At 32.0% G+C, this 18,403-nt stretch overlaps 1 protein-coding gene across 4 annotated transcripts in view; it reads left to right on the forward strand.

Annotated features, from left to right (window-relative positions):
* Window positions 1–18,403, forward strand: part of KCNT2 (potassium sodium-activated channel subfamily T member 2) — a 583,045-nt gene that overhangs the window by 223,962 nt on the left and 340,680 nt on the right. For all 4 annotated transcript variants that reach the window (XM_051998719.1, XM_051998721.1, XM_051998720.1 and 1 more), the window contains exon 8: window positions 2,324–2,418. In XM_051998719.1, the coding sequence (XP_051854679.1) occupies window positions 2,324–2,418 (95 nt within the window). The remainder of the gene's footprint in view (window positions 1–2,323; window positions 2,419–18,403) is intronic.

Here is an 18,403-nt window from a genome sequence, read left to right on the forward strand (position 1 = left end):
ATTCACAGTTAAGAAGACAGCTAACACAGCAGCTAGGTGGCACAGTATGATAGAGCACCAGCCCTAAAGTCAAGAGGACCTGAGTTCAAATTTGATCTCAGACACTTAACACTTCCTACATGTGTGACCCTTGTCACTTAACCCCAATTGCCTTACCAAAAAAATATAAATATATTCTTAGATAGTAGGAATTTAATAATTTTAGGGAAATTATAATAAAGATTATTATATTTATATAGGTCTTTCAGAGTTGTAATGTATTTTCCTCACAAAAATAGCAATAAGGAAGAATAATAATATAATCATTTCAGAGGAAGGAATTGAGTCTGGGAGCAGTTCAGTACCTTGCCCATGGTCATACAGGTATTAAATTATAGAGTTTGTATTGAAACTCAATTGTATTGTATCTGGTAGTTTTGCAACTAAGATCTAGAAAATAAGCAAACATCTTTGTTTATATATAGCCAAAGATTTCATGAAATTTGTTGGAGAATTGTTGGAGAAAGATTAAGTCCTTTTTGGGGGGCCTCTGGTTTGCTACTCACACTGTTTAGGAAAGATGATGTATGACCCCAAGTAAATGTCTATTACTGTTTTAGGAACTTGGAATCCTAGAAGGAGTGCTCAAAAGGGGAAGGTGGGGGAAGGTGAAAGTGAAACAGAGCAAGAAATAATGAATTAAGAGGGTGATGATGGATACTTTTTTTTAAAGTAGCCTTTTTACCCCAGCTTGACCCTAAATAGATATGGGACAATATCTAAGAAACATATCAAAAGTAATTAACTAAATGACTTTTTTATTTTTAAATTTTAAGCAACTAATGCTTGGTAGCTGAAAACAGCAAATGGAATTTCCTAGTGGCATCCAGCTTATTAATGGGTTATATCCATCATGAGGAAGAAACAAGAATACCATGGCCAAGGTCACATTGGAAAATAAAATCTTGTGGGGGAAGATAATCGTGTTTCATACATATCCTAACAAAGTGTGTTCTGACACAAGTTTTGGCTGTCAAAACATTTTGGAGAACATTTGGGTTTTCATAAGTGAGCAAATGTTTTAAAAAATATCTGCAGTCACTTGAGTATCATGTAAGCTTTTAACCAATGATTAAATAATATAATAGGGGAATGACTGACTGTGGAATATTTTGCAGGGCCATTTGGCTGTCTTTAATTGTCAAAAGGGAAATATTTGTTTCACTAAATACAGATTACATAAGTTTACATTTGAAACAAAATAACCTTCTGACAACTCACATTACAAATAGTTACTTGGGAAAGTTACATAAATGGAAAAAAATAACCTACTGATTAAAATTAAAATGGAGAGATGGTGTAATATAGCCAATTTTCATTTGTGTATAGATCATCCATTTTGGAAATATTTTTGCCTTTAGCTTCTCCCTGCTAATGATGATCTTTTATCCTTTTTTTCTGTTCATTAGCCTCTCTTCCAGAAGGAAAACAGAGTAAGGCTAAGAAATGAGTTTCAAATCAGTCAATTTAATTATATTTTAAGTGCTTTCTCTAAAAAAGGAAGTCTATTGGAGAAGAGGTTTAAATTGACACCTAAAATAAGGTTTTTAAAATAATTAGTTAATTTCTCCTTGTCAGGCTATTATAGTAATTAATAACTAAAATTCATCATATATTTTCATGCCATTATCCCTCCCTTCCTTTGGCTTCTTGGATTTTTAAAGAAGAAAGACTTACTATTAGCATTTGTTCAACAAGAAGCTATCATTCACAAAGGGTTACCAAAAAAAACATGCTGAGGGGTTTGGAAAGAGCAGAATATAAACTGTCAAACATTTTTTTTTTTTTTTTGATGATGGAATCAATGAACCCTTCATTTTCTAACAGGGATAATATTTGTCAGCTACTCATCTTTTTGTTGTCATGACAACTAAAGTAGCTATCTATATATGAGATCTGAGAAACTGCATAGCACAGTTTATGGAAAGCTGGCCTTTGAAATAAGAAAATTTGTATTCAAGTGAGGCCACTGTTGCTTACTTAATGTAACCCTGAGTAAATCAATTAGCCTCTCAATTCTCCAGGGGACCTTTTAAGTCTATTTATTATTTGCAGAACATTTGGTGATCTGCATTGGCAAAGAAGTAGTTCCTTATAGTGGAAGTCTCAGGTTAGGCCAAACAATAATTGTAATATTAGAGAGGCAAAAAAAGTAGAGGTACAGTGAGATCTCTAAACAAATATTATCTTAATGATATCTGTATTTTGGAACTAAGATATTGTATAAACAGTTGTAATTTTTATGTATGCCAAGAGTAACTATTCCTCTTTACTTTTACTTTAGAATGATCTTCATAGAGCCATTCAGCGTACCCAATCGGCAATGTTTAATCAAGTTTTGATTTTAATATCCACATTACTTTGTCTTATCTTCACCTGGTAAGATGCAAAGTGATCTTTTATTTGTTTTTTGATCTTGTTAATGAATCATTTATAATACATATGTTGATTTTCTTCTGTAAAATATGGAAATTTTTAAAAGTGATTTTTAATAGTTGGTTTCAAAGAGCATTTGTAATTGATATTTAGTATGAAAAATGACTCATAAGAAGTGAATCCTATTAAGAAAGTAAAATAAGCTAAGGTTTTGTTTTTACTTTTCAAATAGGACAAGTGAATATAACTTTCTCATATAGAAATCTTAATTCCAGCTCAGGCATTTTAGCAGTCATGTATGCATCACTTAACTCTTTCCTCAGGAAGAGGATATTCTACTTCAATGGAGGCATAATAGGATAGAGAAAAGAGGCTTGGTTTGAATTCTGAAAGATCTGGGTTCAAGTTCTGCTTTTTACATATTCTTGTTGTGTGACCATGGAGATGACACTTTACTTTTCAGTGACTAGGCAACTATCTAAGACTATAATATCTACACTTTATGGTATTTATCTATAATAATCTATAATAGTTACACACTGAAAGTTTCCTATATTAATGAAATGAAATGTGCATATGACCACACCCTACAAAAATAAATAAGCTATTGATTTATTTGGAGAAGAGAAAATGTAGTCAATCTATCCCAAATTTTGATTTTTTTCCATAAAACAACTATTTGCAATATAGCTGACTAATGTGAGCATGGAGATAACTTTTACTGCTGGTGCTTTTTAGATGTGTCTAATGACTCCATAGTACATGAAGAGAGGATAGAGAAAGAAACAAGCCTTTATTTAGAGTCTACTATGTGCCAGACACAGTACTAATCTGAATACTTGACAAATATCTTATTTAATCTACACAAAATAAAATGGAATTTGGAAATTGCTAAATTTAGTAATGTTAAATAAAATAATGTTTTTTAGGCCTGTTATGGTTCTTATTACTATTAATATATCAAATTATCAAGTTTTGCTTTGACTACTGCCCTGTCTTCTTTGTGTGCTATGGGAACTTAACTCAAGATATTTGAGATGGGAAAGATTCGTTTAGAAATTATTCATTAACCAAACATTCTCAGTCTACCTACTGAGTACTAAAAATGCTTGTTCTATTCATTTGTTTTGAATGTTGTATTTCTATTTAAAGTGGATAGCAAATGTTCATGAAAAAAATGCAATATATTCAGAAATCTTTGGTAACCAAGTATATTATTGAAAACTAGGTGATGCAAATATTACAAGCCATTTTTGTTACAGCACATGGATGTTTTTGACTAAAGAAGAAGGATCCTATACCTCCTTTCTAAGTGTTTTAAAGTATAACGATTTCTAAAAAGAAAACTATCATTTCAGGCTAATGTTACTACTACCATTTTATCTGTGATGATGTTTCTATGAGGTCCTAGATTTTGGGGAAAAAAACAGACACTTATGCATCTATGTCAATAATCCATGTATGGAATTTTGTTTTATTCTAGAAAGCAAAGCTATGTCCATCAACAGTTCAAGAAGTCATAGGCTGATATTTCTACTTGAAATAGTGTATTTCATTTATAGGCCTTTGCTATTGTGAATACAGGAAAAAAAAAAAACAAAGCAAAAAAAAAAAATCCCAGAAAATGACAACATGACCACTGATAATTACATCTATGTTAAAACAGTTCCAGATACAGGCAAGCTTATTATGTATCCCTGTTTGCTGACCTGGGTTTGACTTTACTAGAAAAGAAAAAAAATGAATAAAGAAGTAAAAACATTGAATAATTCAATTGCAATTTGTAAGATAGATTTTTTTTTTTAACCAGCAGGATTTGTTTCCTTAAAATTAATCAAATATTTAATGTTAATTTATGAATACCTAGAAAACTTTAAAAGATATAAGCATATTTTAGGACCAAGAAGATGCTAAAAATATCTCCCCAGAAAACCTGGCACATTAGAATTCTGCATCTTTAAGCTTCTTTACCTCTCTTAGGAATAACTGACCTCCAATCTCATGTCTCTAGCTGCCAATTAGACGTCTCGAACTGTATGTAATTATTAAATTATTATGTTGAAAATATCTCATTACTTTTTCCGTAAAATTCTTCCCTCTTCTCAAATTCTCTTTCACTATTGACTACATCACTAGCCTAATTATCCAGACTCTGAATCTTGGATTTCAGAGTCTACTCCTCATGCTTACTTTCTCCTACATATCTAATCTGTGACCAAGTCCTGTCATTTTCACAATTTCTACTGAACTAGCTATCAGTTTACCAATTGTAATAATCCATTTGTTGGTCCACTTGCCTCAAAATCTTCTCTAGTCCATATTATAGTTACATGGCAAAAATATTTACCTAAAGTCCCTATCTAACTATATTAGCACTTCCTTTTTTTCCTGTAAACACCAATTGTAATGTCCAGGCTAGCTTTCTGGTGGTGCTCTGGACAGAACTTGGTCTCAGCAGGATAGTCACCATGAGAATAGTCAGGAAGAGAGTCTAGTCTTTATTGTCTCCCTCACAGTCTGTTCTCTCTGTGTCCCCAGTTCTCTCAGCTCTTAACTACCCTATTACAATTACATTATTACATCATATTGAGTACGTGTGAATTAGAGTGATTATATCATTATATCAAACTAGAGTGATTATATCATTATATTATACTAGATATATATGAACTAGAGAACCATTTTCTCATCAATTCCACTGATTTAACACCTTGTTGTAAGTATCCTTATTTTAAGTATACTTCTCCAGAGGCTCTGGCTCTCTACAACCAGTGGCCCCTATTATATTCAGAATCAAATATAGAGTTCTCTGTTTAGCTTTTAAAATCTTTAACAACTGGGTGCCTTTCTACCTTTCTAGTTTTCTTACACTTTACTCTTTTCCATTCAGTCTATTTCAGTGTCTCCAGTTGCTTTGCTTTCCCCTACGAATGTCACTTCATCTCTCAGTTCCATTTATTTTCCTGCCCCCCTTGTCTGGACTGCTCTCCCTTTTTTCTTACTCTTGGATGTCCCAATTTCTTTCAAGATTCCGCTGAAAAGGTATCTTTTGCAAGATGATTTTACCACTCTATTCATTTACCCTCCTATCCATCTTGTTACTTCAAGTGTACCCTGCATCTATTTTATGTTACATAGTTGTTTACATGTAATATCCCCCTACCCTGTTAGATTGGGAAATCCTTGAGTACAGGAAATTTGTCCTTCTATTTTGCTTTGTTTTTCTGTTTTCTCTTTCTTTGTATCCTCAGTCAGTCAGTAAATTTTTATGAAAATGTACTGTTTGACAGACAACACGATTAGCACTGGGGATACGAATAAAGGCAAAAGACTGAGGAGACATGCAGGGAGCTACAATATGTGGTCAACTATCCAGAAACACTTAAATTCTTGTTATTGTTTAAATAGGAAATAGAAAATACATAACTAATAATTTATAAAATAATATTTGTTAAAATAAAGTATAACATAACTATATATCATTAACTTTGAAAGGCAGCTGATACTATGAATTAAAAGTGAAGAATTCTAGAGCAAGAAAAATGCTCTGTCTGGAGTAGGCACCTAATGAATATTTATTCAGTTTTGTTTGAATTGAATCAATGGATGTGGAGCTATTTCAGGAATCCCATGAGATTTTTGAGCTGAAAAGGCCCTCAATGGGCATCTAATTCATACTAAACCTCAAAGTTTTATGTAGAAGAAACAAAGTTTAAGAGGATATAAAGATGTAGGTTTAATAACTGTTGTCAAGTATGTGAAAGTTCAGGAGATAATGAGTTTGCTCCACTGGTTCCAGGGAGTTGAATCAGGATAAACAGCTGGTGTCAAAGAGAAGTAGATTTATATAATTCTTTCTACAAGCAAAACTTTTTCAATAATTAGATTTTCTCAAAGAGAAATCGTTTACTTCTGAGGAATTTCCATTCATTAGAGATCTCCATACAAAAGCTGTATGGTCAATTATTTAGAATATTTTAAAAGGGATTCCTATTCAAGCCTTGGCTGAACTAGATGACTTTTGAAGTCTCTTTGAGAGTATGTGATTCTACATTTAGAAAACTATAGAATTGATATTCTGGATTTCATTCCACCAGCTGAAAAATTAGCATAACATTTGTAAGCATAACATTGTGTTCTTTATTTTTATTTGCCCATAGCTACTGATTGTAGAAGTTTCTGAAGGACAGTTATTGGTATGCAAAATACTCTCTTGTTCATGAACTGAAGTTTTCTGATTCAGCTGCTGAGCAAATAGCCCTTTGCAAATAGATATAGTAAAAAAAAAAAAAAAAAAAAGATATCCCTTCCACAATGATTAAGAGGCATGTTATATATTTTTTTTTTCTATGTCATGCATCACCCATAATGATTGTCACAGAGTGGATGGAAATTTCAGACATTTGGATTTCCACTATGTGTTGGAATCTTTACAAACTGTTAAGTCATTAGAGTTGAAAGAGACAATAATTATCTAATTTAGCATGGTTCAGTATCATTGATCTGATCTTACAAGGAGATGTTTGGGGCCAGAACCTGAAACAAGGTACTAAGTAGAACTAATTGATACAATGCTTGTGTTCACACCTTTAGAGAGCTCATATAAGCAAGAAGTATTTAAGTACTTATTGGAGTTCACAAGTATGGGAGATTCACAAAGTAAACTTTGAAACTTTGTGAATTCACACCTCCCTTAGGTGTGCCTCCAGAAGGAGGAATCAACACTTTGGGAGATCATATATAAAGAGGCTCTTAGCTTTGGGTTAGTTAGTTACTTCGGGTTAGAGAGAGTTACTTTGGAACATTGACTGGGGTTGGAGAGGAGCACTCTGGGAGGAAGCCCATAAGCCCTCTCTCCGAGGCAAGAGAGATTCATTCCATTTTCCACTTGGCTGGCTGGAGGCTGAAGAAAGCAGAGGCAGAAGCAAAAGACAGTCTGCAGCAGAGATATAGGCCTCAACTAACTGGGCTGTTTTGGAAGGAGAAAATAAACGTTTGCATTTTTATCAGCTGGCTGCATTTTGGATGATTATTACTCTTAACTGAAACTAAGGCTGCCTCCAGAAAACCTCCCTGAGAAACCTGTTTTCTCCCAGAGAGAACCATCTATGTATTTTATTATTTTAAAGAAAAAGAATACCACAATTATGTTCAGTGATTATCAGTATTAAAAAAATTGATGCAGGAAAACCAAATCAAACCAAACCAAATCAGCTTTAAAAAAAAAAAAGAAAAGAAAAGAAAACAGTTCAAAAGGTATCTGGAATTCTGAAGCAATAACACAAGTTTTCCTTTAAATCTTTTGATACCTTCAAAACCAACCTAAGCATACCTAATTCATTCAAATGGAAGCCCTTCATCATCTTAGATACTCTCCTTTGTATTTTCTTCATATTATCATTACCCTCTGCATGCTTCCTAGAGAACTCACGTGATTAGATTGTGTAGTTAAATCTTCATATCTGATTTTTTGTACTACATTAATATTTCATCATATTGACTTATCACGTAACTATTTCCTAATCAAACCATTTCTTTATTGGGTGAGTTATTTTCCATTCCATTCCATTCCATAGAATTCCATCTAATTCAGGGAAAGATTAGTTAGGTGACTACTTTGTTTATCATTGAGGGAATTTTTTTTTTTTCAGTTTATGTAGGGTTAGATGACTACTAACATTTCTTCCCACTCTGAATTCTTATCATATGAGTAGATTGAGTCCACAAAGAAAAAAATACTTCCACAAATTAATATGTAGATTCAAAAAGAATTCCAATCAAAATTATTTTTGTAACTTTATAGAATTAGGTAAATTGATGATACTTATGTGAAGGAATAAAAAAGACAAAAATATAAAAAAGGGATTATAAAGAAAAAGACAAGAATGGGACAGCTAGGTGGTACAGTGGATAGGGCACTAGCCCTGGAGTCAGGAGGACCTGAGTTCAAATGTGGTCTCAGACACTTAACACTTCCTAGCTATGTGACCCTTGGCAAGTCACTTAACCCCAATTGCCTCAGCAAAAGAAAAAAGAAAAAAAAAAAGAAAAGAATTGTAATGTCATATCTCAAGTCATAAAGTAGACATTTAACAAAATTATCTAATTCTCATAAAGATGAAACATTTAATTAATGGTTTAAAGGAATAATATATAGCATACATTTCTATGATATTGGTCGACTATTGGTAGGGTAATATAATGTATAGAATAAAATATAATGTATAGAATAAACATATATACTTGTATAATTGATATTGACTTATTGTTGATAGGATAATATAATATAATATACATACAATCATACACATATTATATTGGCTTACTGTTCATAGGATGGGTGCTCTAAGTTATTTTTCCCATGAAAATAATGAAATTTTGCTAATCCATCTTTACTTTCACTAGGTCCCCTTTTGAACTAATAATACACATTTAACAGACAGCTGGCTTAGTATCTGGCTGTGAAATAAAGCCAAGTACACTGGTGCAAATGGGGATCAAGCACATGACTTTGGCTTATTATAAATGTTCACTGAATAGAAGAGAATAAAATTAAAAAAAAAAAGATTTAACCATACATTCTAAGCAATTGAGTTCTCTGGCAGAAGATTCTTATAGCTGGTATACAAATAAAAACCCAGCAAATTATTCAACGAACTCATTATTGCAGGTGTTTTGTCCCTTTATTTTCTATATTTTATGTATATTTTCATGAATTCAGCACTCTTTATGTAATTATTATTCATGATTATGTGATTTACATCACTCATTTTAGAGATTTGTATTTTATATTTTAGTCCAAATTTAATACCTGAATAAATATACCAATGTCCTGCTGAGACAGAAACTAAATTCACCCAACTATTTTCTTAAAGTTTATTCTACTTAGAAGTGATTAATGCTCCCTGTTCAAGTTTATTTGAGACTTTCTTGGTAGGTGTTCACTTATTAGTGAGCATTTGAAGTGGATCATTGAAGGACAGTCATTAGTATGCAAAGAACTTGCTACTGATTCAGTTGTTAGGCAAGTAGACCTTTGAGATTATTTACAGAGAGAAGATAGGCACTATTGATTGAAGCAGGTAGATTAATATACAAAAATGGCATTTTTCATCAAGTCTGCAAGAATGCACAGTTCATGGTGTTATAATATAATTTTATACCGGCAATGAATGACAGTCACAAAGAAGCTTTGAAACAGATGCTATAAAAATTGCTGACTAAGGCTAGATTTATATATTATTTATTAAAGTAGAAATATGGACAGTGAATTAACTGGATAATTGAGGAAAAATAAATATCTTTTGGCCTCAGCTAGCACTCCAGGCAAAGATAGTGTTGAGAGGGCTGATTTAACTGAAAAATAACTATAAAGAACTGGCCTAAAGTTATTTCTGCTGATCTTCGTGGTTGTGATTGACGAATTCCATTCTTTTAAGAAGAACCATGCATAACCTATATCTTATGAATGAGAGCAGAGTTATTTCAGGCAAAACTTCTTAGCTTAGGGTTGAAAGGGTATTATTTGCAAGTTTTATCTTCATTTATTCATCTGTGGATGTGAATTAGAAACCCATAGGAATATGTATATTATGGTATTTTTTACTTTATGGTGGCTTAATTAAGGTGGGTTTATTTCAATGCTTCATAGATTTTTTATTTTATTAAGACAGATATTCCTATCAGGTTTTTTTTTATGACAGTAAAATGAAAGAGAGAAGAAAATGCCAAGTCACTCCAAGATCTTTGCCAATAAAATCCCACATGCATGAGAGTTGGACTCAACTAAAAATGTTGAACAACATCCCGCAGTTAGTCTTCAAGAATTACTATTATGGAAAACATTTTCATTTTGTATTCAATATAATGATGATTCTTTGAACTTAACTAAGACCATATGTATAATAAATAACAATAAATAATAATTATAATAATAACATTTATATAGTTCTTTTGGATTTGCAAAGTAATTTAAAATATTATTTGATTTTATCTTTACAAAATGCTTAGAGATCAGATCTATTATAATTTCTATTTTACAGTTGAGAAAACTGAGGTAAACACTTAAAATGAGTTAAAATTTGAAAGTTGTCAATAGACATAATCAAAGTATTTCCAGTTTGTTTGGGTCTTCTACATTGCCATTACCTTTGGAAACTGGGATCATCTCAATGCCACACCATTGTTCTTGTTTTCCTAAAGCCTCTTATATATTCATAATAACTTATGCAGGAACCAGGCCTATAGACTCTAGGAGACTATCAAAGTCCAGCTAGGACTCATATCAATAAAAACTAGGCCAAATTAAGTTATTATGAAAATCAGACCTTTTTCCCACTTCCATTTTCCTTCTTTTGCTACATTTAATTAAAATGCTCAGAGATACCAAAACAAATGCTACTTTCACTTTCACATCTATGATGCAGATGTACTAAATAATGCCTTGCTTCCTACTGATCACTCTCATAAAACTCCTTGAAGTGAGAAAAGTTATTAAAACACTAAGGACACATGAATAAAGGCCCTCAGATGGTAAAGACATTGCAAAAATAGAAAGCAAAGTAGCTGAACCACATTGGAAATGGACAAGAATAGGCATGGTGACAGAGTACAGAAAGAATATTGTCATTGTCAATGACAGAAGGAAAAAAAAGCAGAAAAAAGTGAAAAGGTATTGCAGGTATGTGGAGGGAGAGGGCAGGTCAAAAAGAATAGTCCAGTCCTCGTAATTCTGCAAAAGTACTGCTATTGAGGGATTGCTAAATTGAATGACTAAGTGAATGGATGAAGTATATGTTATCCTTACTACTCCAAAACCTTAACTAAAATTGATAAGTTTTTCTCTAGTGAGAATATAATTTCTCAACCTTAGTTGCCATTTAGTTCATTGCCTTTTTATTTAATAGCTAAAGAAAATAAAGCCAGGAAGACTTATGTGTACATCCTAAAATCACACAGTCTTGGATCCAGAGTTTGGATTCATTTATATAAACATTTATACACACACACACACACACACACACACACACACACACATAGTGGTCCTCGAAGTTTTGTTCTCAATATTTTTATCCTATTAAAAATGATTGAGGATCTGTCCAAAGAGTTTTTGTTTATTTGGCTTATAGTTATAGATATTGATCACATTAAAAATAAAAATTAATTATGAATTTGTAGACTCTCTGAAAGGATTTCAGAGATTCCCAGGATGCCCTGGACTAGACTTTGAGAACCACTGGAGTGTGTGTGTGTGTGTGTGTGTGTGTGTGTGTGTGTGTGTGTGTATACACACACACACACATATATATATATTTCTTCAAAGGCCAATGTGTGAAAATAAGAAGACCTTGTAAGAGATGTAAGAGACCTCTTCTTTTCATGCTTTTTTACCTTATATACGTTACTTAAATTTCTTTGAATATACTCTTGGACAACCAGATCAAGTGACAGTCTTAGGATGAGTTGATTTCTGGTTGATGTATCTCTTAAAAACATAAATGGAAAAACACTAGTTCCTGTACTATGGAAGTTTTCAGATAGCCTTCCATGACATCTGCCACTTATAGATAAGATAACCAAAGTACATACTTGGTTCTCTTTTTCTTTGATCTTCCTAAATACCTTTTCTATAAACAACAATAAATCTTCATTCATTAGTATTCTCTCATTAGAGAGTCTGTTTATCACATAATTTTGTAGAAAACTATTTTTTAGTTTTTCTCCTCACCTTTCCATTGAATCCCCATACAAACAGAAATACTTTGGGAACACAATTCCTTATATTCAATCACCTTTCAATTTGATATCACTTTAATAAAAATCTACAAATATTCCTACTGAGGCTTTCCTTGTTCAAGAAGTCTAAATGTATTCTACCATCCTACCAAATTAAAACAAACAAAAACTAAAAGTAATTGTTAACTTTTCTTCTTTAGTTCTCAAAATTTCCAGAGGGACATTTTTCATGGGAATAAAACATCTACCAAAATCTCTGAAAAGTTAATATTATTCCCTAAGTGTTTTTCCAGTATTGATTGGACCTGAGAAATACATCTGTCATAACATATATTAAGTTAAGCATGTTTCAGTTCCATGGAAAAATAATTTATATTTAAAGCTTTTGAATGTGAATCAATATTATTTTGTTAAATCTTCTGAACCCAATTTATTTGTGTGTCTTATTTCTAATTAGCTATGAAAATAAGATAAACAGATCAGAAAAATAAAACTTTCCTTAATAATATGCCTCTTGAAAGTGCTTCCTAGCAAATTAGGTAATTTCTTAGTTAATCTTTTTTTCTTCTTCCCATTTCTCCTCTAAAGATTATAGTGCTTATCTCAAATCTTTTCAGAATAATAACTCACCCACAGTAGAAGCAAAGTCTCTGATAATTAACTTCAATCACCTATATTCTCAAACTACTTGTTTCTCTATTGTGCAATGTCGTAAGATACTTTCCTAGAAATTATTAAAGGCAGTTTAATCCTAGGACTTAGGTTTCCCCCATCACACACACACACACACACACACACACACACACACACACACAAACAAAACAAACAAAACAAAACAAAAACACTAGGAACATGAATCAGGCTATGTGTTGGGCAGCACCAAAAGTCAACTTGTTCCTGAGGATTTGACTTTTCATATCCACTTGAATATGGAGAAATTTTAATAGTAATTCTTTCAAGAAAATGGACATTACTGGAATCATAAGGTCATAGTTTATGATGTCTTTTCTTGACCATGTTAAGAAAATTACTATGTTACACTTATTCCACATATATCATAGCTTAAAACAGCTATTTTCTTTTTGTAAGCAATGAAATGGAAATATATTCAAAAATGGGTAAAAAAAAAAAAGAGCTTAGAGATATTTGAAGTAGCAGAAGAAGAGTTAGGCTTATTCCATATGCTTTCAACTCTTCAGAACTAAGGACAATGTATGGAAGATAGAAAGAAGCAAATTGAAACTTGATATCAGGAAAAGCTTTCTAACAATGGAACTAATGATAAGGGAAGTAGGCTGCTTTCCCTTCCAAGTCTTTGAGAGGCAACAAATGACCTTATGTTGAATATGTGATAGTAAGCCTTCTATTTTCATTATTGGTTGGACTCTATGGCTAATGTAATCTTCCTAAAAGTCTTTGATTTTCTAAAGTTAAAAATTGGTTTTAGTGTGAACTAAAATATTTATTGTTGCTGCTACTTACGCTTCTGGCTAGTGTGTTGTTTTTGGAATAAAGATGTTAAAGAAGGACAAGCCTTTGTCTCTTCCTAGATAAACAGAATTAAAGTAATAAAACAAATATATAGAGTTTACAGAAATTGTGTTCTGATTAATTATATATTTGGTAATCAATGCATAAATTATTGGCCTTTAGGTAATAAGAATATAACAAAACAGCAGTAAAATCGGTGTTCACCTTTTAAATATTTTGTTTATTTTATTTATAATTAAGAAAATAAAGTTTTTGCATCCAGCATACTCTTCTAGCTACAGAATGTATAGGAAAAAAAAAGATTAGGTTGGGGGTAATAATAGATTACATTCTGAAGGCCTAAAATTTGAAAACTTCTCAGGTTACCAATTTTTTGTAGTATGGTTTATCTTTGATTCATGTTTTCTGTGTAAAAAAAAACAAAACAAAACTAGCTCTAGATATCTGAGCTTTCCTTTTATGTTAAGGATAATTACAACTATTTTATTTTGATATTAGAAAATATAAGGTTATAATTTTATTTTTATGGTTTTTTCAGTGCTTCTTTGTGGGATAGAGCAAGTTATGGCAATAAAGTATAAGTTTGGTCAAGTTTTTCTATTTTCTAAACTGTCAAGTATGTTCCTGGCAAGAGATTGTGTGTTTTTTTGGAAAGTCCATGCTAGCCAAACAAAATGAAGTTCATTTTTTGGTGATGAAGTTTTGGGCCAGGTCAACCTTTGGAACAACAACCCAAATTGTAAAATGATCTTCAGTTTTTTGCTTTCTCCTTCTGTTTTTGCCAATGATGGTTATAGAGTAGAGTGAAAAGGAGCAGGGTATGCCAACAAAAACTGTTTCTTGACCTTTTGTTCATATTTAATTTTGCAATCCTGCAGCATTGATTTCCTGTTTTTTCTCACACATGACTGCCTCTCTTGATTCCTAAATGTTTTCACTGGCTGTCCTCCCTGCTTGGAATTCTTTCTCTTCTCATCTCTGTCTCCTGTTTTCCCTGACTTCTTTTAAGTCTCAGCTAATACATTGCCTTCTTCATGAGCCTTTTTAATTCTCTTTAATTTTAGTGCCTTCTCTCAGAGACTACTTCCACTTTATCCTCTATCTTATTTGTACAGAGTATTTTAATATTGTTTTTCCCATTAGATTGTGAGCTTCTTGGTGGCAGGTAATGTTGGTTACCTATTTTTATATCCTCAGAACTTAGCACAATGCTTAGCATTTAGTAGGGACTTTGATTGATTAGCTATTGATATTTTAAAGGTGACATGTTTGTCCATTCATTCATTAATGAACATACACTGGAGGAACTAAATAATATCGCTCATGCCATTTTTACTACAAGACAAAATGAACATGTAAGTTAATGGAAGGAAAGATTATCTTTGGAGAAACAAATAAATGACTTTGCAGAATTGGTTTTATTTTGTGTAACAAGGCAAGAAAAAACATGGTTTTGTGGGTTATTTAATTATTTCATAATGTAGCATTCATGACACATATTTGCAAAGAAAGAAAAAGAAGGGGAAAAAAGAGAAAAAAAAAGCTCTAAAAATAATTGCATTTTGTTAGATGTGCAAAAAATGTGTAATGAGATCACCTGCCCTGCTAGAGTGCCTAAATCTCTGTTTTTACTGGAACCATTGAAATAGATATCTCCATCTCCTTTCTACCATGTTGAAAGAGATGCAGCTGATTGCTGTGGATTTCCTACTTAGGCCATGGAGAAACAAAATATGTAACAGCACACATCAACAATTCATATTAAGTAGCTTAACAAGAAGTCCAACTTTCACTGTTGAAGCATTGTGCAAAGGAACTTCTGCAGCCCTGTAATACTTGAGACTAAACATTTCTTTCACTTTTCCATACTATTCAAGCTTTTTATTTTTTATTTTTATCTTTTTATTTTTCTTTATGAGGATGGCTACCCCTGCTTTTTTGACTTCACCTGAAGCATAATAGATTTTGCTCCAGCCTTTTACCTTTACTCTGTATGTATCTCCCTGTTTTAAATGTGTTTCCTGTAAACAACATATTGTAGGGTTCTGACTTTTGATCCAGTCTGCTATCCACCTTCTCTTTATGGGAGAGATCATCCCATTCACGTTTACAGTTAAAATTACTAATTCTGTATTTCCTGACATCCTAATATCCCCAAATTATGCTTTTCTTTTTCTTGCCCTTCTTCGCTCCTTCCTATTCAAGCTTGAATAAAGCATGAACTATACTACCACTCAGTGGTCTATCCAATGTAGGTCTGAAAAACTGAGGTCTACATTTTAAATACTAAAGACTGAGAATTTTAGTCTTGCCATGGCTCTATTTGGATATTTCAGCATTTATTGTGTTTTTATTGGGCATCTTATAAACTAGTTTTTTTTTTTTTTTTGTAGTGAAGAAAGTAATCATCCTAGCTTCTTACATTTGGATAACTTTTTTTCTGTTTTATATTCTATCCTCTCCCTCTCCTAAAATCCAATTCCTCTTTTAAACCTATTAAAGATCTCTGTGTGGAAAAAGTGAAGAAAATAATTAAATCTTTTGCTCCAGTATCTATGTAGAGGTAAGGATGTAAATAAATTTATTTTTTTTAAATTGCATAATCATCTATATTAAATATAGATACTTTAACATTTCAATGAAATGATGAGCAAGAGGAAAGTGAAAAAATATATGAGGAAACATGGTTTAACAGAAAGAAATATATAAAGCCAGACTTGTAAACTTTATACATAGTTCACGTTTGCAAAAAGAATGGCTTCTTCTTGCATCAAATGCCATAATTGAAAAATAAAAATGATATTTTGATAGAAAAATAACCACTGATTTACCAATGTGGGAGTCATTTCCAAATTAATTGTCTTTATAGAAGCTCAGCTATTGTAGAACAACTGTTCTACATTGGTAGAGAGAGTTTTTCCACTGGCAGTTTCCTACATCAATGAAATCATAGGTCTGAATTCAAAGAATGAGATTACACAAGAAAAGAAGATATAATTTCCAAGGGAAGCAATTTCATTCTTAACTACATCAATAGCCTCCTGAAATATTGAGAAAAATATTTTAAAAATCATTAACATAGCCTGTCATACTTTCCTAAGGAAGTTTTCCAAAAGCAAACCATTACTCTCTTAATGGCAGATCAAAAGTACCAAAAAGTCCAAAAAAAAAATTGATTCTTCTTGTCAAGTAGTGGTGGATAAGAAGAGCAATACTGATTTGGAATATAAACAAATTTGTAGAATTTAGAGAGATGGTTTCTGGATGAATAGGAATACTATTATATCATAAAGTAATAATAATAAAAAAGAAACATTCAGAAAGCTTAGTAAAAGACTCAGTTAAGCCAAGTAAATAAAAAGAGATTTAAGAGTGAAACTGAAAAGAGGACAATGAATAGAACAAATGGATAAAATCTGTGTGAATTTCTATATTAAATTCCTTTTTCCCTTAGTTACAAAGGAATTACCATATTTGGATTCTAATATCATAATCCTTACTTTCTTTAATCCTTACATAAGTAGAAACATAACAAAGAAAAGAAGACAAATAATTGAAGCAAGAAGAAAAGCTCTGGTAAGTGATAGGATTTTGAGGCAAAATTTCCACAAAAACAAGAATACAACTTGCTTATATTCATTAGGTTGGGAAATATCTATGAATTAGCCCAAGTAAGGCAACAAAGCCTCAGGTGAGATGATCTTCATTGGATGGCAAGAGGGAAAAGGAAATCAATGATTTATCATTTATAGAGTTATATAAGAGCCTTCCAAAGTAAAAAGTGAACAAGCTGAAGGCACAGGGAGATCTATGTGATATATTGATTATGAAACTCCGGTTGAATTGAGACAATAGAGAGATTACAGACACATAGTGAACTATACTATCTGTTGGGAAAAAGGGTAAGAAATGGAGATAAACCCATCAGTAAATAAAAAGAAAACTTACTAAGAAATACTTTCATATGCACTATAAATTCAAAAGTCTCTGATTCAAAAATGATAAAATAGAAGATGTTTTAATTATGTTACCTGGCTTTTTTTTTCAATACCAGCTACAATTTTTTATATTCTGTAAGAAGTCTTTCCCCATGTCCCTTAATCTTTTTCCTTCCTTTAGTGATTAGCTCTGGTTTATCTTATATTTATCTTGTTTATGCATACATTTTTAAGTTGTCTCCCCTATTAGACTGTGAGTTTCTTGAGAGTAGAAGTAGCTCTCTTTTCTCCCCTTCCCCCACCCTGGGTTTTTGTCTCCTCACTACTTAGCCAAACATATTGTGGCTACTTAATAAATGCTACTTTACTTTGATTTAAGATTGAAATTCAGAATTGACAAGTTATTGAGTAATTCAGTCCTATATTCAGTATCATTTATTAGCCTTCAAATATCTTTTATGTGCTGTTTGATGTCAGATGTCCCATTTTAAAGATACAAATTAGATTCCTGTGATAGGAACAGTATATACTAGGTCCCTTCCAAGTAAGCTATGCTAATTTTCCTTAAGTCAAATAAACTGTTCCTGATGTTGTTTGGTGTAGAGAAGCAGACTAGAACTTTTGTCATAACTTGTCACCTAAGTGATACAACTAAAAACCCCACAAGGAATTAAGTGCCACCTTGATAGATGATCAAGACATTTGCCTCACTGATGTGCAAATTAACACATCCTTGTAGAATGTGCTATATTGAAGTTAAGTAAACTTTATTTTTGTTAAACATTAAAATAATCTAATATTGTCTCATTTAATTTCAATTCTGA

This window comes from Antechinus flavipes, chromosome 4, assembly GCF_016432865.1.
Source record: "Antechinus flavipes isolate AdamAnt ecotype Samford, QLD, Australia chromosome 4, AdamAnt_v2, whole genome shotgun sequence".
Taxonomy (NCBI): domain Eukaryota; kingdom Metazoa; phylum Chordata; class Mammalia; order Dasyuromorphia; family Dasyuridae; genus Antechinus; species Antechinus flavipes.